Below are 24,214 nucleotides of genomic sequence, written 5' to 3' on the forward strand. Positions count from 1 at the left end.
GATGGAGCTCTCTTGATGAAGGATGATGGAGGTCCCTTGATGGAGGACGATAGAGGTCCCTTGATAGAGGATGATGGAGATCCTTTGATGGAAGTCCGTTGATGTATGTCCATTGATGGAGAATGATGGAGGTCCTTTGATGGTGGTCTATTGGAGATACTCTCTGAGGGTCCTGCAAAGGCATGCAGTTAATTAAGTAGAATAATTTGTCGGTAGCATTTGCATGAACGCAATGATGGAACTAAGAGGATCATGGAAGCTCTGGCATATAAGAATGGGCTAAAATCCTCTAGCTGAAAATAAAGAGCAGGAAATTGTAGGAATGCTTCCTGATTCAAAAGAGAACATTTATGCACAAGTAGAGGGTGAGCACAAGAAAATGTTGTTCAAAGAAGTGCAACTATTTCATAAATAAAGCTTACCCGGAGGAAAGGGCTAAAGGATAATGGATGTCCCCCAGAGCGATCAGATGGTAATCTACTGCTCTTTGTCCCTTATCATTTCCCTGCCCCACTATGTAGATTTCCTTAAAGAGTTATTCAGAATATGAAAATCTTTTAAGAAAGAGAAATTCCACGAGGAAGCACTTTTGCCCTCTTCCCTGCCCTACCTTCCACCTTGAGCATCCACACTTTGGTGAGATAGCAGGGCTGTGGTGGCTGGAGTCAGAGAAATGTTTATTCTCTGGGTGGGTTAAGACTTCAGTAAAGTCTCTTCGCCTTGAGAACAGGCCTTTGTTAGGAAGTCTCTGGGTAGTCTCTGGGTGTCTGTCAGGTGGATATTCTCACCCTCCCCCATGAGGGTGAGCCATAAAAGGGTCTTTATTGGCTTTTCACTGTGAGAACCTGGTGGGGTTCCAGAAAGTCAAACTGAGAACTTATGGAGACTTAATAAAACCATAGCTCTCACTCCCAGGCTAGTCCACACTCAGCTCCTGGCAGTTAGCAAAATTACCATTCCTACCAGTTTATGGCTCCAGTAGCTTCTGCTCCAGGTGCACAGATTTCAGCTGTGATTCTGTTTGTTTTTCACTCCAGATTTTGTGGTGGAGGTTTTGCCTGCAATGTTAGTTTATTGATGGGCCTAAGTCATTGATTTTGAGTTTGTTAAGCTTATTCTTCTCGTAGGGCGTGGAGAGATGACTTCAGGTCCTTTATATGTTGGAGCTGAAACCAGAAGTATATTCATGATTTTTATCATTTTTTTACTTACAATGTGAAAAACATCCTATCCATGGTCCCTTGGGCTGAGTAGCATTCTGCCCACTTGGATTCAGAGGCACCATCTCCTTTACATTGTCTGAAGACTTCCCAGCTGTGCCTGTGTTGTGGGTGCTGTTAAATCAGCTAATCTAGTGGTGGAGAGGGCAGCTAGTGGGCTCTTGACCTCGTATCTGACTTGCCTAGTATTCGTGCAAGGCGCTTAGCCTCCACCTGCCTCTGGTATCTGTTTCCTCCTCTGAAAAATGGGGGAATTAGACTGTAGTCATTTAAAAAAATGTTTGCCAGTACCCACTCTTAAAGGGGGAATATCCTGCTGCTTGTGATTTTCTTTTATCTTTGGATTCATGGAGAACCGTGTGGACTCTTGAGGGTCCTCAAGACAGTTTAATGTACCCATGAGGTCAAAACTAATTTCATCGTGATGTGAAGATGTTATTTGCCTTTTTCACTGCACTGACTTTTTGCACCAATGGTGTCAGAGTGGTGATGGGTCAGACACTTCAGCAGGATTAAAGGCAGTGGCCCACTGGGTACTAATAGTTGTGCCCTTCACCACAGGGCAGTCTCAGTAAAGCATGTTCCAGTTCCGCTTAGGGATAGCTTTGATTTAATTTTTTTTTTCTTTTTTTGGACTGCACTGTGGCATGTGGAGGTTCCCAGGCTAGGGGTCGAATTGGAGCTATAGCCACCAGCCACAGCCACAGCCACAGCAATGCCAGATCTGAGCCGTGCCTGCAACCTACACCACAGCTCACAGCAACACTGGATCCTTAACCCACTGAGCGAGGCCAGGGATCGAACCTGCCACCTCATGATTCCTAGTTGGATTTGTTTCTGCTGTGCCACGATAGGAAGTCCTCCTGTTTAATTTTTTTCATCTTATCTGTTTGACTATGTACCTTTTTAATATTCTGTGGAATGGAAATTGAAAGTATTCTTCCTGTGTACCAAAGTGCTGCAATTTGAATTGAGGAAAAGTACTTCGGTGATTTGTGTAAGCTGAACCAGCAGCTTTTTTTTGACAGAACACCATTTTTACCTGAAAGATGGACTGACTGCTAAACTATAGCTATTTAGTCTTAGGTATTTGGCAGACATTTTCTTAAAAATGAATAAAGTTCACTTGTCACCCTAAGGAAAACAACCAACAGTATTTATGGTAAGTCATAAAATTTGAGCTTTCAAGTGAAATTTAAAATTTTGAAAAGCTTATATTTCCACTGGGACAGTGATAGTTTCCCAATATGTGAAGACTTTCCTCAGATCAATAGAGATATTTAAAAAAGTGATTTTTTGATATCATATAGTGAATTGGGTCAGCATTTGGAAGATCTGCATAACCTAGGTAACTGGTGTTTTCCAAACGACTAATGCATAATGTTACAAAGTCATACATTGGTAAGAGATCTAAGGGCAGAGAGAGACCAATTGATTTTATGTATTTTTTTTTTTTTAATTTTTTTGGCCACCTCATGGCATATGGAGTTCCCAGGCCAGGGATTATATCCGAGCTGCAGTTGCAACCTACACTGCAGCTGTAGCAATGCCGGATCCTTAACCCACTGTGCTGGGCCAGGGATCAAACCTGAGCCCCAGCACTGAAGAAATGCCACCGACTCTTTGCACTACAACAATAACTACAGACCAGTGGATTTTAATGTGAGAAGAATACAAAAAGTTCATTGATTTGGTTTTAGATTCAATACTGCATCTAACCTTAAAAAAAAAAATACCACTTGTTGAGTTTTGGTGAAGTATTAGAAAAGATCCACAATTATCTAAAAAGGCCATTAAAATATCCTCTCCTTCCCAATTACATATGTAAGTCTGGATTTCCTTCAGCGATCTCAGTCAGGACAGCATATTATTACAACAGGTGGTTTGCAGAAACAGCTCTCTGAATCCAGGTGTCTTTTCTGAAGAGGTATTTCAAAGATATAAACCAATGACACTCTTCTCATGGAATCTTTCTTGTTTTGGAAAGCAGCTTTTTATTCCCATAAAAATTTATTTCAACTGGCGATGAACTTATTATTTTTCAGTGAATCAATGCATAAATTTAAAATTGCTAGTTTTAACTTCTAGATATTGTAAACATAGATAGATATAAAACACATACACAGAAATTCTTTGAGGCCATCCAATTTTAAGAGTGTGAAACTAAAACTAAAAAGTTGAGACATGGTGATATATGTACAATTTCTACATCCAGAATTTTGAGGACACCGTTAGTCTCGTGTTTTAGAATTGATACGTCTCTAACATATCTTTGCAGTTTCAGTCTATGGATAAAATGGAATGTTTTAAATTACTGTTTGGCCTGTGCCAGCATATTTACTACTTGGGATTTGTAGAGATCAGTGATTCCTGAAGTGTGTCTATAAAATTGTCATTCTGTCACATATTCTGGAGTTAAACGGCATGGATCCCAGTTTCCGAGGTTCACCCTGCATAGTAGCACATCACAGGTGCCCAGGAGTTCTCAAGTAAATTAAGCACTTTGTTCACTAACCACCTTATTTTTTATTTTTATTTTCACATAGCATGGCAAGTTCTTGTATAAATTATTCTTAAGGCACAGACTATGCCAATTGGGTTTGTGTTTAATATCCAAAGAGTCTGAGTTAATGCAGTGAAATGTGTTTCTAGTAGATGCTTTTCAAAGACTTGAAGTAACCACTCAATTGCTTCAGTGATATATATAAAAGGCAGTTGTATACTGGGTTGTATTTCAATTTGTATGTTTTAAGGAATTAATAAAAGGAGTTGTTTAAATTTTAAATAACTTTAATAATTTGTTTCAATATAATTTTTAAATATTTCATTTAAAAACTTTTAAACAATTAAATGATTAATTAGTAAAAGGACTTTAAAAATAAAGGGCTCATATTTCAAAGAGAAAAAAATTAGGGGAGTTCCCATTGTGGCTCAGTGGGTTAAGAACCTGACTAGTATCCATGAGGATGCGGGTTCAATCCCTGGCCTTGCTCAGTGGGTTAAGGATCTGGCGTTGCCATGAACTGTGGTGTAGGTTTTAGATGCCACCTGGATCTGGCTTTGCCATGGCTATGGCATAAGCCAGCAGCCACAGCTCTCATTTGACCCTTAGCCTGGGAACTTCCATATGCTGCAGGTGTGCCCCCCCCCAAAAAAAAGGAGGGGAGAGATTAGGCACATAGGAATGAGTTATGTAAACTGCTTTGTGGAGACATAATCTGTCAAGTACTTAAGATTGTTGTTTTGTAGAACATTAGTTACAGGCATTTAAAAATGCTATTTTAGGGAGTTCCCGTCATGGCTCAGTGGTTAACGAATCCGACTAGGGACCAGGAGGTTGCGGGTTCAATCCCTGGCCTTGCTCAGTGGGTTAAGGATCCGGTGTTGTCATGAGCTGTGGTGTAGGTTGCACCACGCGTTGCTATGGCTCTGGCGTGGGCCGGCGGCTACAGCTCTGATTTGACCCCTAGCCTGGGAACCTCCATATGCCGTGGGAGTGGCCCTAGAAAAGGCAAAAAAAAAAAGGCTATTTTATAAACACTGCAGTTAAGTGAAATATGTTTTCATTTAAATTATAGTAATAGAGTCACATAGTATATTTTAGTTACAAAGTTTCACACTTTAAGTAAGAATATAAATCATGACTCAAAGATTTTGAGAAAGTGAAGTTTTGAGAAAGTAGCTTTCTCAGCTAAATCCAGTGCAGTGGCAGTTATGTAAGCAGATGGTCATAGAAAACAACCTCTCTACATCAGGTCCCTTACTCCTGTGTTCTTTTCAAAGGCTCCTTAAATCAATTTCTTTGATTCCCCCCCCCCCCCCCCGCCTTTTAGTGTGACTTACCAAAATTACGTTAGTGTAACTTTAAAAAATTAGTTTGTGTAACACATTTTAACTAAGGTTATTTTTTTGATTATTGATTTTTCTTCTAATTAGGGGTTTTGCTAGACATCTACATTATAAATTATAATCTTACTAGGTTTTTTTTTTAGTCCCAAGTATTAAAATCCCAAGTACTAAAAGTAAATAAGTGATGCAGAGTTTTAAGTCAAATTACACCACATTTTAAGATTCTTTGATATGAACAGTTTATTACTTTATTCTCTAGTTTTCCCATAATATTTGTATTACTTTCTATGTTTTATGTAGGCTTCTAGGGATTGCTCTCCTTTGTTAGGAAGTAGTATGTATTTTGTTTGGCTTAGTGCAAATGGGAAATACAGGTCAAAGTTATACAAAGCTGTACATTTTGCCTGTGAAGAAAATGTAACAACTGGGCAAATGTCGACAAGGCCTACCTTGTATCCCTGTGGAGCCTGAGACTTAAGAGTAAGTAGCCTTTTATTTTGCAATACCGTGATATTTATTTTAGGGTGAGTGAGCAACTACCTTCGTTCTGTAAAATTTAATGCATTTCATACGAAGTCCCTGTGGAGGGAATTCAGAGGCAAGGGCAAAAAAGGAATAAAACGTGTTTATGGTAGAATTTTAAACTGGGAAGCTGAGATACAACAAAGAGGTATTGGGAGACCATTCCAGATGTTGACTGAAGATAAAGAGGTACAATATGAAGAAGTTTAGCCTATCAGAAATGCAGCGACAGTGCTGTCAAAAGGAAGTTGTTTGGGATAACTAATTTTCTAAATGGGGCTGCTGCACTGGTTTTGTAATTTATACTAGACCAAGCCCTTCAAAAGCAAATTGATTTCCTATTTTATACCAGCCCAATTATTACTAATGATGGGCTTCTTTACCAAATGGAAAGACTAAGAACCCTTTGAAGTGTTATGTAATCCCATTGTAGTTCATTAGCCTGAATAATAGCTTGTAGTGTTTCTCCATCCCCCATAGTGTTTATAATTCCTTAAATTATACTTTTTCGTGTGAGATGTCCCCCATGTCTCCCCTACTATAATCCTGTTGACAGGATTGCTATTTAACAGGAGAGGAGTAGTCTTCCAAGACGCCTAGTAAACGGCATGAATATGTGTGCTGATTTTCTGCTTTCATTCCCTTCATTCTCTTTCTCTGCCTTTTCATCTGCTGCAGCCTCCTTCTTACCTTTGCCCCTTTAATCTTTGGGACAGAGCATTTTTAGGTATGTAGTAGGTGCTCAGTAAATACTTTTGAGTGATGTGTTGACAAGAAAATAAGTACAGGCACACCTGGGAGATACCACAGTTTCTGTTCCAGACCACCACACTAAAGTGAATATTGCTGTAAAGGGAGTCATGCAAATTGCTTGGTTTCCCAGTGCATAGAAAAGCTATGTTTATACTCTATTGTAGTCTATCAAGTGTGCTGTAGCATTATGTCTTAAAAAAACCAGTGTGTGTACCTTAATTTAAAAATACTTTATTGCTAGAAAATAGTAATCATCAACTGAGCTTTCAGCAGTTGATAGTAACTTCAAAAAAAAATTGCCATAATAACATAATAATAACAAAAAAGTTTGAAATATCGCAAGAATTACCAAAATGTGACACAGAGACACGAAGTGAGCAAATGCTATTGGGAAAATGGCACCAATGGACTTGCTACCTGCAGGGTTGCTACAGACCTTCAGTTTGTAAAATATGCAATGTCTGCAAAGCATCAATATGAGGTATGCCTGACCTTCTATCTGAATCATAACTTCTATCCCTAAAGTGATGTTCCTGAAAAAAATAGCTCTTTAGATAGTCTTAGAAATAACAGTCATTTGAGTTCCCGTTGTGGCGCAGTGGTTAACGAATCCGACTAGGAACCATGAGGTTGAGGGTTCGGTCCCTGCCCTTGCTCAGTGGGTTAACGATCCGGCGTTGCCATGAGCTGTGGTGTAGGTTGCAGACGCGGCTCAGATCCCGCGTTGCTGTGGCTCTGGTGTAGGCTGGCGGCTACAGCTCCGATTCAACCCCTAGCCTGGGAACCTCCATATGCCGCGGGGGTGGCCCAAGAAATAGCAAAAAAAGACCAAAAAAAAAAAGAAATAAGTCATCATTCTGAGTAGTCTTTATTACTTTTTACCTTATAGCCTGCTTTTTGCTAAGTGCTGCTAGGTAAGGGGTTGCCTGCCTATTTATGGAGCAGTTGTACTAACAACACCCCTCACTTTATCACTGCACAGCTTTTTATTCAAAGTTCTTACATCTCTGCCTACTTCAGGCCATGCAGCGACTCCCAGAACATGATTTCCATCAATTTGCCCAGGACCATTTCCCAGGAGTAGATTACCAGTTACTCCTTTACCATTAAGTCGACTGGTTTTCTTACCATCTTAATGCCAGGAAGATGAAGACTTCACCTTCCAAGAAGGAGCCTTCTACTTTTCTGAGGCGAAGCAAACATTAATTGTCCTATATAAAATCAGTGTAAAGTATTTAAAATGACTATTCTAACGTTTATTTACAAAATACTCCCTGGTACTATTGAAAGCACTTTACCAAAACTAACTCTTTTTATGCTTGTAAGAACTATTATAGGTGGTGTTATACTCAGTTCATAAATGAGGACACTGAGGCAGGAGGCTAATAATAAGTAAGTAGCTCAACCAAGATCATACGGATTAAAAGTGCTGGGGCAGCAGTCAGACACACGCCGACTTGATGCTTTTTAACCACTCTGCTGGCTTTTACCATTCAAGATCTTTCTGCAAACAGGAATTACACATGGTCAAGACATCTTTACAAGATCAGATTCTCCTAAAACTAATGTTTAATAAAGACTGCCACAACACACTGCTTAAGAATAAAACGGAGTAGCAAATGGAGTAAAACTTTCCAATATTGAGGCATAGAAAGTGTGTTTGTCCCTGGGAAAGGCTCACGCACAGGTAACTTCTGAGGATGGGAGTATATCTGTGGCTGCATCCCCTGAATTAAAGTTGCTAGCTCATCTTGGCCCTCTTGCATTTTATCATAGCTAATGAGGAGAGCCAGTGGCGCTTGCAGTATTCAGCCTGGGAGCCTTCTTATTAGATCCTTAGGGCATTTCCTGTTCTCCTGTTACCCCTGGTGATAGGATTGCCAGACTTTACCAATATTAAAAGTCTTCCCTTTCCTCCAGCTTCTAGTAACATTTTAAGAAAACTCCTTTAAGGCCTGACCAACAGCCTCCTCAAAGCCCTTCCCTCTGCCTGGTCCTGGTGACAAAACCACCTATTTAAAAAAATTTTTTTTAATGGCAAGGACATACTTACATGTCCCAGAATGTCACTCAGTTATCTAATGCTGCAAAATGTAGTGATTTAAAATAGTTGATTCTTTTATTGCTCTGTCCCAAGCAGTGTCACCTGGAACTGCTTGACTGGGGCCTCCTCACTTTGAGGGTGGCTCACGTTCATGGCTGGCTGGCTGGCATGGGTGTGGGCATTGGCTGGGAGCTCAGCCTGGACTGACAGGCAGTGGCCTCAGTTCCCTTTTGTAGACTGCTTGGGGACTTCTTCATGGTGTGACAGCGGTATCCTGAGAGCAAATGTCCCAAGAGCCAGGTGAAAGCTATGATTTCTGAGTTCCACATTGGTCATGAGCCCACCCAGTTTCAAGGAGAGGTACCTAGATCCATCTCTTAATGATGGGGTGTCCAGTCACACTGTAAAAGTGAGCACAGGGCACACAGGGAATACTATGCTCATTTTTGGAGAGTGTAATCGGCCATAAAACACAACCATCAGAAGACTACCCCGCCCCCTGGGTTGGAACCTTTTGTCTCCATTTTTTCTACCTTAGCTCAGCAAATTCCAGTAATCTAATTTTTCCACACTGTGGGATGATATGTTTCCATTTAAGTCACATGTATACTCATACATGTCAATTTTATCTCATCTGTTTTTTGCCCAAATACATTGTGGTTGTTCTTTTTATTAATAATGTACTTGAAAAGAATCTGCCATCTATTAGGAAAATCAAATTCTTTAAGAAAAGAAGAATCAAATCTAATTCATACTCTGGTTTCTATTTGCAGATCAAATACTGTTAGCATTTATTGAAAAATGACAGTGATAATTTATTCTCTTCCTAAAGGTAGCCCAGGAATGGTGATGAAAAATAATTCAAAACAGATTAGAAAATGATTTGCTGTTGACATGGGTGTGTTTTGCAGTGAGTTGACTATTTTATCCTTTAAGGACAAGCCTATTAATCACTCATTTGTTCAACTAGTACTTGTTGGCTATTGTGTCAGGCCTTGGGCTTTTACATTGGCAGGCATTTTGCCCTCTTGTAACATGCGAGGAAGACAAGCATTAATAAATAATCACCAAATAAGTGTAAAATCATAGCCTTGTCAAGAACTGTAGAGAAGAGCTTGGAGTATCTGATGGGGAGCTTGACCTCATCTCCCCTAATGAAGGGCCCTTTTCTCCGAGAACTACACAGTGACCTTGCCGGGAGCTTCATGGGTGTGTGCTGCAGCCAGGGTGTGCATGGACCCCTGTGCAAACATAGTGGATATGCACGTGTCCCTAGCTTACTGACCTTTGCCAGAAAGCAGTAGCTTCTGCTGAGTCTCTTAAGAGACCATGTATTAAGTACCCCTTGGAAAGCACATATAGCCCTTACTGAGCAGAGATCTGGATTTTAAGGTTCCCTTTCCATATATAAAGAATTACCTAATTTTGGTGTTCCCTTTGTGGTGCAGCAGAAACGAATCTGACTAGTAACCATGAGGTTTTGGGTTCCATCCCCGGCCTTGATCAGTGAGTTAAGGATCCGGTGTTGCCTTGAGCTGTCGTGTAGGTTGCAGGCGCAGCTTGGATCCTGCATTTCTGTGGCTGTGGTGTAGGCCGATGGCTATAGCTCCGATTTGACCCCTTGCCTCGGAACCTCCATATGCCACAAGTGTGACCCTACAAAGCCAAAAAAAAAAAAAGACAATTTTGAATAATGATGATAACAATAAACAAATAAAGGATAAAGTCCTAAGCATAGTAGTATAAACTGGGGACCCCTGGAGTTAACCATACTCTTTCAGGATATTGAGGTCAAAGTGATTTCCATAATGACACTAAGACATTGCTTGTCTTTTCCGCATTCCTTCTTTCCTGAGAGTAAATGGACTTCTGCAGGCACTAGATGATGTGTTTCATCACAAGAGGTTGAATGCAGGAGCGGATATGAGAATTCAGCTATCCTCTGTAAAGTCAGACTTTTATAAGCTTTGCAGAAATGTGAAAGAATGCCATTTTTCCCGTGATTTATTTTTTAAAATACAGTTACTTTCATAACAGCATTATTTACATTAATATAAATAGGTTTATCTTTATTATTTTTAAATGAATTTATAAGTATTTCTGAAATTTGTTTTAACTTCTGATAAGGTAAAATATAAAGAGGTTTGGGGACCAGGAAGTTTGAGAACCACTCAAGCAGGCCTTCTGCATGACTTAGAGCATGTTACTTCATCTTGAGATGCAAGCAGTCTGTAAAATGAAGGTGATGATCAAAGCACTTCCCTCATAAAAGGGTTAAACAAGTCAGCATATGTCAGGAGCTTATAAGGCTGTTTGGTACAGAGTACACATTCAACATATGTTAGCTTGTGTTGTTACCATTTAATATGAAAGTAGTATTTATATGAATCCAAATCCTTCCGAGGCACCGTTGTAAAGAATTTTCACTTGTGTTTGTGGTCATCTGTATTGTTTTGATAAAAGACTATATTCATATGTACAAGAAATTACATTCTTTTGAGTTGGTTTATGGCAGAGGTTTTTATTGGCAGATGGTCAGGATATGAGGTTCGAGGAGACATAGATTCACAATAGCTTGGGGTGCTTTTTCCACCTCCACTCTGCCCTCCCAGTCTACTTCCTCCTCCCACGGCCAAGGTTCTGCTGTTCAGAATCCTGGTGAGCAAGCGGGCAGCCGTCGTTTGGGAAAGCTCCTCAGGATTGTGTTCTGTGCCCTTGATGGGGAGTTGATAAGAGGAGCCCTGTTAGAAAGCATCTCCTCAGTTCCCTCACGTCTCAGATGGAGGAACCGAGGCCCAGAGGGGTGATCTGCTCCCGAAGGCTCCTCAGCACATTAAAGACCTATGAAGGGCAAGGACAAGGGCGGACCTTGTCATTGTAACAGTAAGGGCATCAGGCTTAGAATGAGAAGAACTGGTTTTAGTCTTATAATAGAAAGCTTTAATTGGTCATCAGACATTGAGCAGTTAACTAAAATCCCTGACCCTTAGTGTCCCTACATAAAATGGAGGTGAAAACATTAACCATCCTAGGGATAGGAAGAGGATTCAGTGAGACATGCCAACGAAGAAGGGACCCAGGACACGCCCTCCTTGTGAGAGTCTCTGATCCTTTGCACAGAAAGTCCACAGAGAGTCACTTCCCAGTGAAATAAACTATTCTTTTCAGAACCTAAAAAAACCTACCTTAAATATTGTGATTTGCAACTTTGTAACATTCTCTTTTTTCTGTCTCTTTAGGACAGCCCAGAAATTTGCAGGACCTGTGCAGAATTAAAATTCGACAGTGTATAGGCCTTCAAAACCTCAAGCTACTTGATGAACTACCAATTGCCAAGGTCATGAAAGACTACTTAAAACACAAATTTGATGATATCTGATATACACAGAACTGTGAGCAAGATTAGGAGTTATATTCCAGATACTTTAAAAGGCTTTTTGCCTTGCACAAAGTATATCCTATGCAATTTCTGATTTGCTGTGAAGTCAGAAAGCAGGTATACACTTTTAGGTTTTTTTTTTGTTTGGTTGGTTTTCATTGTAGGGGAGGGATTTTTATACACACACACACACACACACACACACACACACACACACACACTCACCCCACATGCTTGAAGGTCTTAATTTGGTTTCTTGGTCCAAGTTTAAGAGGTCCAAGCTTTCTATACAATATTGCATTTAAAAAAAATTGTTTTTTTCAAAATGACACAAACGGGTTTGGGTTGGAGAATTTACCCTTTCCAGATTTATGGTTTCATCGGTGGGCACGATATTTTAAACCAGCAGAGCACTTGTTAAAGTTTGGAGGCACAGTTTCACCCAGGGGGTCCTGGGTTCTACTGAAAAATGCCCTAAGAAATTTTTTAAGTAATGCTGTCACCTCATTCATTTTTAATGAGTACAAATTGGCTGTTTCAAATTGTTCTTTTCCTAATTAATGTAGCTTTCGGATGGCATAAATCCAGTACCTCTGCTTTCCTGTTGGTGTGCTCTTGTTTTTAACTTATTTTTTTAACAACTGTAGTACACTACCCAGAGACCTTGGGTCTCATTTTCTGTCTCTAGTTGAATTGTGCTTTTAAAAAATTAATGGGAAAGAAAATAACTTTATAAAGCCAGTGTATTCTGTTTTTAAAACAGTGCCTCTAGTGCAATACTCTTTCTGGTGTATTTTATCCATTATTTCACTTATTGTTCCTCATTCCACAACCGGCTTTGATGCCTGTGAGAACAGGAACCGCCACTTTAATTTTAATTGCAGAACCATAGTATGTCCATTGCAATTTCTATTTTAAGCTTTGTCTTTTACTTTACTTTATAGCAGAAAATTTCAGATCCTGGTGGTAGAGTATTTCCTAAAAATAGCCCCAAATATTGTTAAATCATTTGGCTTTAATGGTTAAATAATTGGGGGTGGTTTCGTGGTGTTTTTTCCTTTCCAGTTAAAATAAAATTTCTAAAGGGTAAAATTTCTAGTGGGTGCACATTTGTAAGTCTGGTTAATTCCTGATATGCTAATTAAGCATTTCCTATCTATTTTAAGATTAAACATGGTGAAGCTCTTCAAAACAGTTACGTTCTGGGTTGATTGGCAGGTGTTTGCAGTGTAACCAGAGATATGATAAAGTGTCGGTAACAGTGGTTCCAGAGGCAGTAGGGGGTCTATGGTGTTGTCCTTGGAAATGAGTTCTGTGCTTGATTTGTCATCATATTAGTTTCAGAAGAAACTTGAAAAATACCCCAGTATTATTCTTAGTGCTTTGGGAAATTTCAGAATATTTACACACTAGTAATAAATTTGTTATCAGAAGTTTACAAGATGAAGGGCTTCTCTTATGTGAATTTCTAGTTTTAAGTCACTAACTATAAACTTGATATTTCACTTGAAAAGTACAACTAAGCAGAATTTGGAGTCTACTCTGGCTTACCCTTTTTCAGAGCCAGCAGCGATACTTTCTCAAGCACAAAGTTTGTTCCCTGGGAGTGCAGAGTAGCTGTGGCATCAGTGTCTGGTTTGCTGGGCCTGAGCTGGGTGCCAGTTTCTGCAAAACAGACAGCTTCAGAAAGAGGATGGCATGGGGGAGGGGGTCATGGATGGGATATGCAGACCCTTGCAGAGAGCTGCTGAGAGTGTGGCTGCTGTTGTGACCACCCCAAACTGGAACCTGAATGTGATGGGTGGTCGTCTCTTTCCCCATTAAAAAGATCTACAAAATGTTATCTTCTGAGAGAGAGGCCGCTGTGAAGCTAGGAACTGAGCTGTGTTCTCATTCTGTAAACCAATACCCAGGTCTGAGCTAATACACCTTCTCGGCACCAGGGACATGCCATAGCAAGAAACGAATTGAATGTTACTTTTCCCTGCAACTCTAGGCCCAGGAAGACGTGGAGATGGGAGGCACGTGGGGTCCTGCATTCTGAGCAGTGATGTTATGATATCTTTGCACAGGGCTTATTTCCTCATGTATCTATTAATTTAGTCAGTTAGTTTAAAATGATTTTCTTTCCCCAGCCGTTCAGAGGTTTCCAAACCAAGCCATTGAGTTTGTCAGGGAATTCCAAATAAAAGATCAGAAGAAGGTAAATTCTTTGTTTTGTATTGCTGCTGTGACTTCAGAAAAAAAATTATGAGAATTCTTCTTGGAATCAAAATTTCTATTTAATGAAGAATTGTATAATTTCATTATTTATTGTTTGAGGTTTGATCTGGAAGTTTAAAAAGGATGTTTTATTTTTGCTGTTAATAAAATCCCAATCGCATATCATATTTAACAATAATTAAAATGTCTCAAAGTTGGTAAATGGTGGAACACAGGGCGAATGTACAGGTCTGCATTTGAGTTTGACAGAGAAGCATTCTGTGGTCACAAAATGAGAACAAGTATGTTCAGAAAAATCAGTGGATTGGTTTTTCCAGAACCTTGACTGAAATGTTCAGAATAGTATCAAATTTGTCACTGATCCTTCTATGTTTCTTTTGAAATTTATTTAAGCCTACTACTAAACCTTTATGAAAATGTATTTGGCAAGTACACCAAAGAAACCAGCTCATAAAAGATTATGGTCATTAACGAACTGCAAACCTCATCTTTTGAAAACAGAAGATTTGTGTGTGTGTGTATGTGCGTGTGTGTAAATATTTGTGTTTATAAATGTACAGCAGAGTAAGAGTTTTTTTAGATTATTTAATTCCCATATTTCTAAACTATTTACTACAGAATAATCTGTGCTTGTTAGTTTGGAGGATTTGACTATTTTGTTTTTTTTTTTTAATTCATTATCAGTCATGCTTGGAACAGCATTTCCGCTGGAGAATTCATTGTTCTGGCAGTAGCCAGAGTACACATCTGGAGCGTGAGGGAGTCTAGCTTGCTTTGTCAGATGCACACCCTGAGAGACAAGAATGTGTAGTTTAATCACCAGAGTGGACCATACAAAAACTGAGATTCTAACTCTCCTGCAGAATTGTTCATCAGCCCAGAATGTGGTTGGGATGAGGCCCTGTGCACACAAATTTAGCTTTCCTGTAACTCCTAGTGCATTATATCGTAATGTATTTTGTTCTTCCTTTGTAATGTAAGTTTTGCTTTGGGTCAGTTTGAATTAAAAAAAAAAAAAAACACAAAACCTTAAATCTGATTTAAAATATATTGGAATTGTGTTTTATTTCTAGTCTCTCTTAACTTTAATACTTACTAGCTATTTGGTAAAGAAAAAGAGAAATCTCATTCATCAGCATTTTAGATAATTGGGAATTGTGTAAGAAGGTGAGATAGTTAACAGCACTATTTTAGATCAGATAAGGAAGCCCCCCACCCCTTTTAATGTATTCTGCAAACACCCACCAACAAAAGACTATTCCATTCTCTCTCTCTTTTTAATTTTTTGGCCACACTCACAGCATGCAGAGGTTCCCTTGGCCAGGGATTAAACGCACGCCACAGCAGCAGCCCACACCCTAGCTGTGACACTAGATCCTTAACCTGCTAAGCCACCAGGAAACTCTGTAGCTATTCTACTTTTTTTTTTTTTTTTCTTTTTAAGGCCACACTCTCGGCACATGGAGGTTCCCAGGCTAGGGGTCGAATCAGAGCTGTAGCTTCCAGCCACAGCCACAGCAATGCTAGATCTGAGCCACGTCTGTGACCTACACCACAGCTCACAGCAACACTGGTTCCTTAACCCACTGAGCGAGGCCAGGGATCGAACCTGTGTTCTCGTGGATGCTAGTCAGATTCGTTTGCACAGAGCCACAATGGGAACTCCCTCTATCCCATTCTTGAGTGTGATCCAGCTCTGATCCTTTTGGGGCCATGTCCACCTCGACGTTTTGGACCACAGCATCGCACAGAACAGTAAATTCAGTTAAACAATGAATTTGAGGTAGTTTATTAGCTTGTAAGAACTAGAAGCAGAATAACTTTGATTTCCTATTTCCTCTGTATATCATAAGCACAGCTTGATTCAGGAGAGACCTCAGACTAATGAATGATGGTGTGCTAAGAAGAAGGGAGGACAGGCCAGCTAGCACCCCATGCAGAAATCCGATGTTTTGCAACTGTAACCTCATTACAGACTTGTCTGGGGTTTGGCACAAGTGAAAGCCAAGAATGGGACATTTGAAACTATTCCTAATGATCAGCAAGGGAGTTCAGATGTGAAAAATAGCTGCATTGCTTGGAAATCTTGAGGTCTTTCCTCTTCCAATATGATGTAAGTAGTGTATTGTTTTTTCAGCTGAAAGACAATTTACAAAAATGACTTACCAGCTATTGATAAAACAGATTATCTACTTGATAAAAAAAATTTCCACATCCCATGTAGTTGGGTTTCAAAGATAAAAGAAAATCGGATTTGTGTCATCAATTTGTATTAATGTAACAGTGTGACTTTGTGTTCTTTTAACACGTCTTACAAATTTTGATGTTATAATTTATACTAGCTCAACTACCAATAAAGATTGTAAATATCCACTGCTATATACTGCCTTTTAGGTTGATGTAGACTCATAAGACACAAAGGCAGTTCATCATTATTTTATCATTAGTTATTCTGTCATTACCTCTAAGGTCTCTTAAGTCTTAGATAATCGAAGTAAATGTCACCCAGCGTATGGCTCCCATGGAGCCCATGACTTGTCATGTACTGCTGGGAAACCATGTTCAAAGTTTGTAATACATTTCCCTAAGATCATGGTACATTTTAGAGATTTTTTTTTTTTTTTTCCGGCCACACTTGGCAGCATGCAGTACTTCTCAGACCAGGAATTGAACCCGGGCCACATCAGTGATAATGGCAGATCCTTAACCCACTGAGCCTCTAGGGAACTCCTAGAGGTATTTCTTAGTCTTTCAGAAAGACTCTGATTCCTGAGTGACAGTTAACCTGCTCAATCCCATTTGAAAAGACCCAGATGTTTTGCTGAAGGTCCTACAAAGGATAATTGTGTGATCAAACCCTGAGCTAGCGCCGTTGCTGCAGTATGTGGTCTCTTGTTCTGTACTAGTGTCTTCCACCAGTGCTGAGAAGTGCCCTTTCCATCTGTCACTTACCTATGCCCAGAGGGCCTCCTGCTGCATCTCAGCTGTGCATCCAAAGCTAAATGATTGATCAATTCTAGAGACCCATAAACCATTAGAAGTTAAGGATCAGATTAAAGCAAATTATTTCTCTTCTGTTGCAGAAATGATTTTGGAGGGAAAAATCATGTCATCGTTTGTAGTTGTTACAAATATTTTTTTAATTTAAAATTCACACTTAGAACTTTGTTTCCTTGTAATTAGGAAATTGTTGTAGATGAATATAAATGTAATTTATGTTACATTAGGTAGTAATGAAGTGACTCACTTTACTGTGAAACAGTATTTTATGAATCAGAAACAAGATGGCTTAATTTGGATGAAGGGACTCGGTTGAAGCTGAGAAACTCGGTTACGTGCCGAGTAGACTGACCCTTTGTGACTGACGCAGAGGTAATCCAGCTGCAGATATTTCCTATTTTATCTGGCAAACAGAGTCATATTTTTCCTGCTGCTTAGTCTTGGGCTTTTCTTCCTCTGATAGTTTGGGGTCAGGTCACTGCTCAGTTTTCTTTACTGAAAAAGGACACTTGTAGGGCATGGACTTACAGTACATGACCATTTTATGTTTCTCTGGAGACTTTCTAGGTTTTCCCTTTCTTATGTCCGTCCACTTAACCCGTTAGTGAAGTATACGCGTGCCCAAGTCATGGCCTCAGCCTTCACCAAGTTGCTTTTGGGTGTTGATTTTTGAGTTCTCAGGTTGCTTGTTTTCCCTGACTTACCTGGATAGAAAGATAGCTTAATATCATTGGAAAATATAGCCCAATATGGTGGCTGTATTTCCCAGTATCATTTAAGAAGCCCAATAGGAATTCCCGTCGTGGCTCAGTGGTTAACGAATCCAACTAGGAACTGTGAGGTTTCGGGTTCGATCCCTGGCCTTGCTCAGTGGGTTAAGGATCCGGCATTGCTGTGAGCTGTGGTGTAGGTTGCAGATGCAGTTTGGATCTGGTGTTGCTGTGGCTCTTGCGTAGGCTGGCAGCTATTGCTCTGATTAGACCCCTAGCCTGGGAACCTCCATATATGGCAGGTGTGGCCCTAGAAAAGGCAAAAAGACAAAAAGAAAAAAAAAAAAGGCCCAACAAATGAGTCTGGGCTACATCAGTTTCCCATCCAGGGTTTCACTGGAGAGGACCATACCTCATTTCTTCCTGGTTTATTACTGGTGTTCTTAAGAAGTCATTGTGAATCCATTGCTCAGTGAGCTCCTTGAGGATGGACCCTCGGTCTTATTTGCCTGAATCTCCAACAGTACTTGCTGAAAGAATCAGCTTTCCACAGCCATAGATACCTGTGGCTCTTGGCCCTCAGCCAGCAACTTTGTCCGCCAGGTGGATGACAGCATCAATGGTTCCCAGCTCCAAATCTCTGGTAGATATCATCCTCTAATTCCTGCCAGTATTGCCTTTTCTCTTCCTTCCTTCCTTCACCCTGCCCTGGCCCCCAACCCCCTTTCCGGCCATGGTCTCACAGAGGTGGACCTGTGTGATCAGCAGGGCAGGGCACCAGGACGGCAGACTTCCAGAGAGAGGCTGTGGGCTCCGAATGTGGAGAGTGCTGTCATCAGGAGTCTCTGAAGGGGTATACATCCCCTGAGGCTGGGGACCGTCTGTGCACATCTAGCCCAGAGCCTGCCAGCCCACTGATGCATCTCTGTGGGTGGGTTACAGCTGCACATGGACAGATACCCCCCCCTCACTTCTCAGGGCAGCTGATGGGGACTGAGGTGGAGCTCCTGGGGTCCCCTTGCCCACTTCCCTATGTCCAGCACATTGTTTATGTATTAGGAGAGCATCTCAGAGCTGGTCCTACTGCTTTTAGCCGTCTCTCCTCCCCACAGAGCCTGCCTGGCCTGAAGCCTTCCATGCATTGGGCGCTCACTCAGTATTCCTCAAATGAATTAATCCAGTCCAAACCCTTTCTTACAGGCAGGAAAGCCTTTCTTTCACGGGTTGAGAGTTGCAGCGGCTCAGGGGCTGTGGCCTGCCTGTGCGGTGGTGGTGAAGGCATGGCAGCCGGGCATCCTCAGCATCTGGTTCTTCGGGTCCTGGCTTCAGGTGGCTTCGCTCTCACTTGCATCTGATGTTTTCTATGGAACAGGAATGGACCTACTGCTGACAGAGCAACAGCGGAAAGAGACACATTCTGGTGAGAGAGGGCAAGGCTCAGGACTTTGTGTATCTATTTCTAGAGCTGAAGCTCACACAGCCAGAAGACTGCCTCTGATTTCCTACAAAACACCTCTTAAGAGTTCCATCTTGGTCCCCACCGTGCTTTTTTGAATAATCTGGGCTAAAAGGAAAGATTCCAGGGGTGCCCGTACAAATGGCATTGCCAGCCTCGTGAGTGTAGCCATGGGAATTGCTCCCTGTTGGGCAGTGTGTGTGTTTGGCTCTGTGTATTTACAAGGCGGGTTGAGTAACTGCATGCGAAGGTGCCCGTGGCCTTCACACTCAGCTCTTTTTTCTTTCAGCTCTCATTACAGGCAGCTAAGAGACTGATACACTACCACCCTTTCATCATATTTTATGATCCCTTATATTCATGGTATGTATTTCCACTGAGGATTAGATGCTTGTGGAGGAGTAGAGGAACTTGGACATTTTGTCTTAGAATTAAAGTGGAATTGAAATAAATATCCTTGTATCACATAGCAACTAATTATTGTGTATGCTTTCGAATAGATGTTTCTTATCCAGAGGTCTCTCAAAGTTTTTCTGTAAGGAAAACTTGCAGATAATCTGTAAATTAATTGCAGACAAAACAATCAATTTATTGTAAATACATTGATCTGGCAGATACTTGTCTCTAGTAAATAGAAAGTAAGACATTGAGGTAGACGTGGTGAGCTGGGTGGAAAATGTCATGCTGTTGGTTTACCCTGATTAATCAGCCCTTGAGTACTGTTGGCTCAGATATACTATCCACAGGACATTTTGAAGTCCCATGGTTAAAATCACAGTGGACACATCAGTAACAAGGTGGTCATTTCTCTTCCAACTTCCTGTCAAACCCAATGAAAGGCATCACCCCCATGTCCCCCTGCCCCCAACCCAGGCATGTGTTTCTGGAGCAAGAGGCGTTGTGGGTTAGGGTCCCCCCCGCTGATGTAATACCAGTGGTGGGGACATGGAAGTCCTGGGCCTCAAGCCTTCCTTTGTGGGGAGAGTGGGTCCCAGGAGGAAAGGGCCAGATAACAGGCTACAGTCTATGACAAATAAGGTTCACCAGGTGCCAAGGGCTGAGCCGGACAGAGCTGGTTGCAGAAACCTCCTTACCCTGGAGCCCCTTAAAGAATGAGGAACACTGCCTTGCCTGGGCCTAGGAAGCAGCAATTTTGCTGCAGCCTGTTGAGAACACACTCTTTTACTGGTTCCTGTTACATCTGTCCTGCGTATCTGCTTCATAATGTGTGACAAATATGTATTGTCATCCACCCCCAAGGGATATGTGTGTGTGTGTGTGTGTGTGTCTAATAATTTAAAGTAGGAAAGTAAAGGCTTAGGGAGTTCCCTGGTGGCCCGGTGTGTTAAGAATCTGGTGGTGTCCTGCAACGGCTCAATGCTGTGGTGCCAGTTTAGTCCTGACCCAGGAACTTCCTTGTGTTGAGGGCCCAGCCCCCCCCCCCAAAAAAATAATAATAATAATAATAATGAAATAATAAAAATAAAGCCTTAGATGATAAGGATGATATTCTGCTGAAAGAAATGTGTTGTGGAAGAGAGTGTGGCTTCCTTCTCTCCAGGGTGGGGACAGGCTTGTGGAGGAGGAGGAGGTCAGCTATAGTTGTGTGTTGTGAGGACAGCTCTGTGCAGAGGGCCCATGGGTTTATAGTAACTTGGGCTGGGCTGGTCTAGAAGGGGATGGGAAACTAAGGGGGCTGCTGCACTGACATGTTGGCTGGTAGGCCTGTGGCTGGGGAGATCCAGGAGGGAGCCAGTTGCGGGGAGGGAGAAGTGGGGAGGGGTCCCACCCCAGTGGGTGCTCAGCCCTAACCCAGGCTGGCAATCTGCTGTCCTTGAGACAGCTTCACTAAAGCGTTCCTGGCCCAGCTGTCCGCATGCCTTTCCCCTCCACCCTCCCTGTCCTTGGCCCTGCTGCCTTTGGTTAGTCCCAGTTGGAGGGATTGCCCTGCAGTTCCTCTTTCTAGGAGGGATACCAGTTTACCTGTTATGTCTATCTGCTGAGCCAGAAGCCTCTGGAAGGCCGGGATCTGGCTTTGTGGCCCAACAACCATACCACCCGTGTGTAGGCAGTCAGGGGCCTCCCAGATGTTTGATGAATGAGGGGTGGCTGCAGTGGCCCTGCCAAAGCCCCATACCAGGTAGGAAGGCTGAAGGGAATCAAAATTCAATTTGTCGTGTGGATGCTAAGCTGCTTTTGTGTTTATTCCTGCATGATTCTCACCTGCACCCTGCCACATAGATGTTAGTCATTTCCAGAGATGAAGAGGCTGAGGTTGTCCTGTCAGCTCTGCCCCAGCCAGACCCAGCCTTTCAGGTCTTCCACCTTCCCTGAGCTTCCCAGTTGGGCTTACTCCCCCTCCCTGGATGCCTCTTCTGCCTCTGTTGACACAGGGACAGCAGCTGTGCTCCTCAGGGTTCTTCATGCAAGGACCAGGAAACCCTTGGACAGGTGTTTTTTCCTGGGAGGAGGGTCTGGGCTCCGTCAGGTTGTCGGAGGCATATGTAATCCCCTAGTATCAGAGGCAGCACACTGGTCGACCTATGGGCAGTTCCCGAGCCTCTGTCTCCCCGCTGCCAGGTGCCAAGAGCAGCTCAACCACCACGTGGGGGCCCTGCCCATGATCTTTGCCCAAGTGCTACATGTGCTATGCTGAACTAGGTGACTGGGGTGTGAGCACAACTCCAGCTGCCTGGGTGCAGAGCCCCCATCTGGTCCAGCTCCCATCCCCCACTTCCTCCCTGATCTGATCATTTCTTCCTTGACTGTTTCCACTTGGGTTCTGAGCATCTGTCTTCAATGAGAAAGTCTTAGGGAGCAGAGGGACTTGGTAAACTGGACGGGACCTTGGGGATCCTGAGCTGCAGCTCAGGGAAAGGAGAGGCTGGCGTGTGTGCACATAGCTTCACTGCAGGTGCTGCTGCTGGACCAGCCTCCAGGCCTCGTGCTGACAGTCTGCCCTCTGCGGCCTTACTCTCCTTTGAAGAGGGGTAATAACAGCCAAACCAAGTTATTAGATGATGAGTCTTGATGTTACTCACCTGCCTGGGAGGAGGGGGCGGCTTCGGAGTGTCACCGTATCACCAGATACCATCAGAGCATGCCCTGTAGTGGCCCATGGTGAGTAGAGCCAGCGGTGGCATCTACGTTCCCAACATTCAATTGGCTACCTCATCCTTGAGCCAGGTTGGCTCCCCAAAGCATGTAACCCCTCATTGCATCCTCTTCAGGTCACCTTTGTGCATCAAGATAAAAGGGCGAGCATACAGGCTCCAATATGGATCATCCCAACCCTATATTATATAAGGATCCTGGCTATCCCTTTGAGAAGTCTGTGGAAGCACTTACTCATAAAGCCTATAATTAACTGGCTAGCTTCATGGAAATGCTTGATGTTTAGGAAACTATTAGGTGGTTCAAAAAAAAAAAAAAACTGACCTCAGATTAACTGATACCATTACTACCTTCTTCATTTAAGAGGTTCATGAATTTAAAAATGCTTTAATCACCTGTTTTAATAGGCAGAAATAAAATGCATGTTTCATAGAGGCTCACCATCATGTGATAGGTCAGTTGTGATGTTCCTTCAGAGTATAGCCCTGGTAACTGTGACAAAGCTCCTGAGAGCAGTGCCATGGTCTTCCTGATACAGTGGGGCTCAGCTTCATGCTGCTGGGACATTTCTGATATGACCTCCACAGACTCTACCTTCTGTGGAGGTCTCCTGCCACATTACAAGCTGACTCTATGTCTGGGCCTTTATGTCACAAAATCGGGGAAAATTAGGAAATGATCAGTTGGGGACTGCTTGCCTATTCCATCCATCTTTTGGGGGTGTCTGTGCTGAGGGAGGGGCCATAAATGGTGCCAGCATTCAGGACCCAGTGGTCTGGGAGCCCAGGTGATGACAGAGGTTCCTGGGAGAGGAAAGAATCAAGGCTGGTGTGAGGAGACTGTGTGGAGACCAGGTAGGGCTGTGCCTGGCTGAGGACTTAACGCGTTCTAAATTCAAAATGTACACAATTCCTGGAAGGTGAAATTGTGGTGCTCCACTGTGTACATTACTACAAGTGGGTCTCAAACTTGAGTGGGGATCAGAATCTCCTGGAGGGCTTGTTAAAATATTGCAGAGCCTCAGAGTCCCCTGGTGACTCGGCAAGTTAAGGATCAGGCATTGTGACTGCTGTGGCGCATGTTTGATCCCTGGCCCGGGAAATTCCACATGCTGTGGCCAAATATATATGCAGAGTCTCTCCCAGAGTTCCTGGTGCAGCAGGAGATCTGAGGTGGAGCCTAAGAATCTGCATTTTAATGCAGATGATGTGGATGCTAGAGACCACCTTAGAACCACTGCATTTGGGCATGTAGACTCCTCCATGCCAAGGAAAGAGAGAGAAAAAAGAGAAGAACTCAACAGTTACTATGAGATTTATAGAACCGTCTACCTGCTTGTCTACGAGCTGTGTATAAAGTAGTTCTAGTGACTTTTGGGAGCCATGTGTGACATGAATCTCCTAATTTTATGGGCAGCCTTGGATAGTTTTGTATGTGTTCTGTGAACAAAGACTACAAATCTCTCCTGCCACGTTACAAGCTGACTCTACGTCTGGGCCTTTATGTCTCCAATTATCTTTTGCAACTGCTTAATTTAAGTTGGGCACAGACAAAACCAGTAGCCTGTAGTTCTGTTATCCTGCTGTTATTATTCTTCAACCTAGTTTAGCAGCTCGTAAATAATATGTCTGCCAAACAGGAATAATGACAGCCCTGGCCTGCTCGGGGGTGGGAGAGACAATGATTCTGGCTGCTCCAGCCAGCATGTGCCTTGGCATTGCCCAAAGGCAGGCTGCCAACAGTGTGTCCCAAAGACGGAGGAAGCAGGGAAGCCTTGTCCCAAGTGCTGACAGTGAATGGGAGACCCCTTGCCAGGTCAGGCTGGGTGCAGCCTGGGCTCCCAGAGGGAACTGAGGGAAACACGGGGCCCAACGAATCCTTTCCCAGACCACTGATGCAGCCTGGGCTTCTTGGGGGCTAAGCTGCTGATATCTGCTTTAAGAA

At 42.4% G+C, this 24,214-nt stretch overlaps 1 protein-coding gene across 4 annotated transcripts in view; it reads left to right on the forward strand.

Moving 5' to 3' along the window:
• The window catches only part of ASB7 (ankyrin repeat and SOCS box containing 7), a 53,018-nt gene extending 33,385 nt beyond the window's left edge, over positions 1–19,633 (forward strand). For 2 of the 4 annotated variants that reach the window (XR_007133127.1, XR_007133129.1), the window contains 2 exons: positions 11,628–11,884; positions 18,901–19,633. Coding sequence is in view for 1 of the 4 variants with exons in the window: in XM_047766847.1 (XP_047622803.1) it covers positions 11,628–11,767 (140 nt within the window). In the remaining 3 variants the exon portion in view is untranslated. Of the gene's footprint in view, positions 1–11,627; positions 15,030–18,900 lie in introns of those variants that run through there. The other 2 variants (XR_007133128.1, XM_047766847.1) reach the window with 2 other exon arrangements.
• The last annotated feature ends 4,581 nt before the right edge of the window (positions 19,634–24,214 follow it).

The sequence above is a fragment of the Phacochoerus africanus genome, chromosome 2, assembly GCF_016906955.1.
Source record: "Phacochoerus africanus isolate WHEZ1 chromosome 2, ROS_Pafr_v1, whole genome shotgun sequence".
NCBI lineage: Eukaryota > Metazoa > Chordata > Mammalia > Artiodactyla > Suidae > Phacochoerus > Phacochoerus africanus.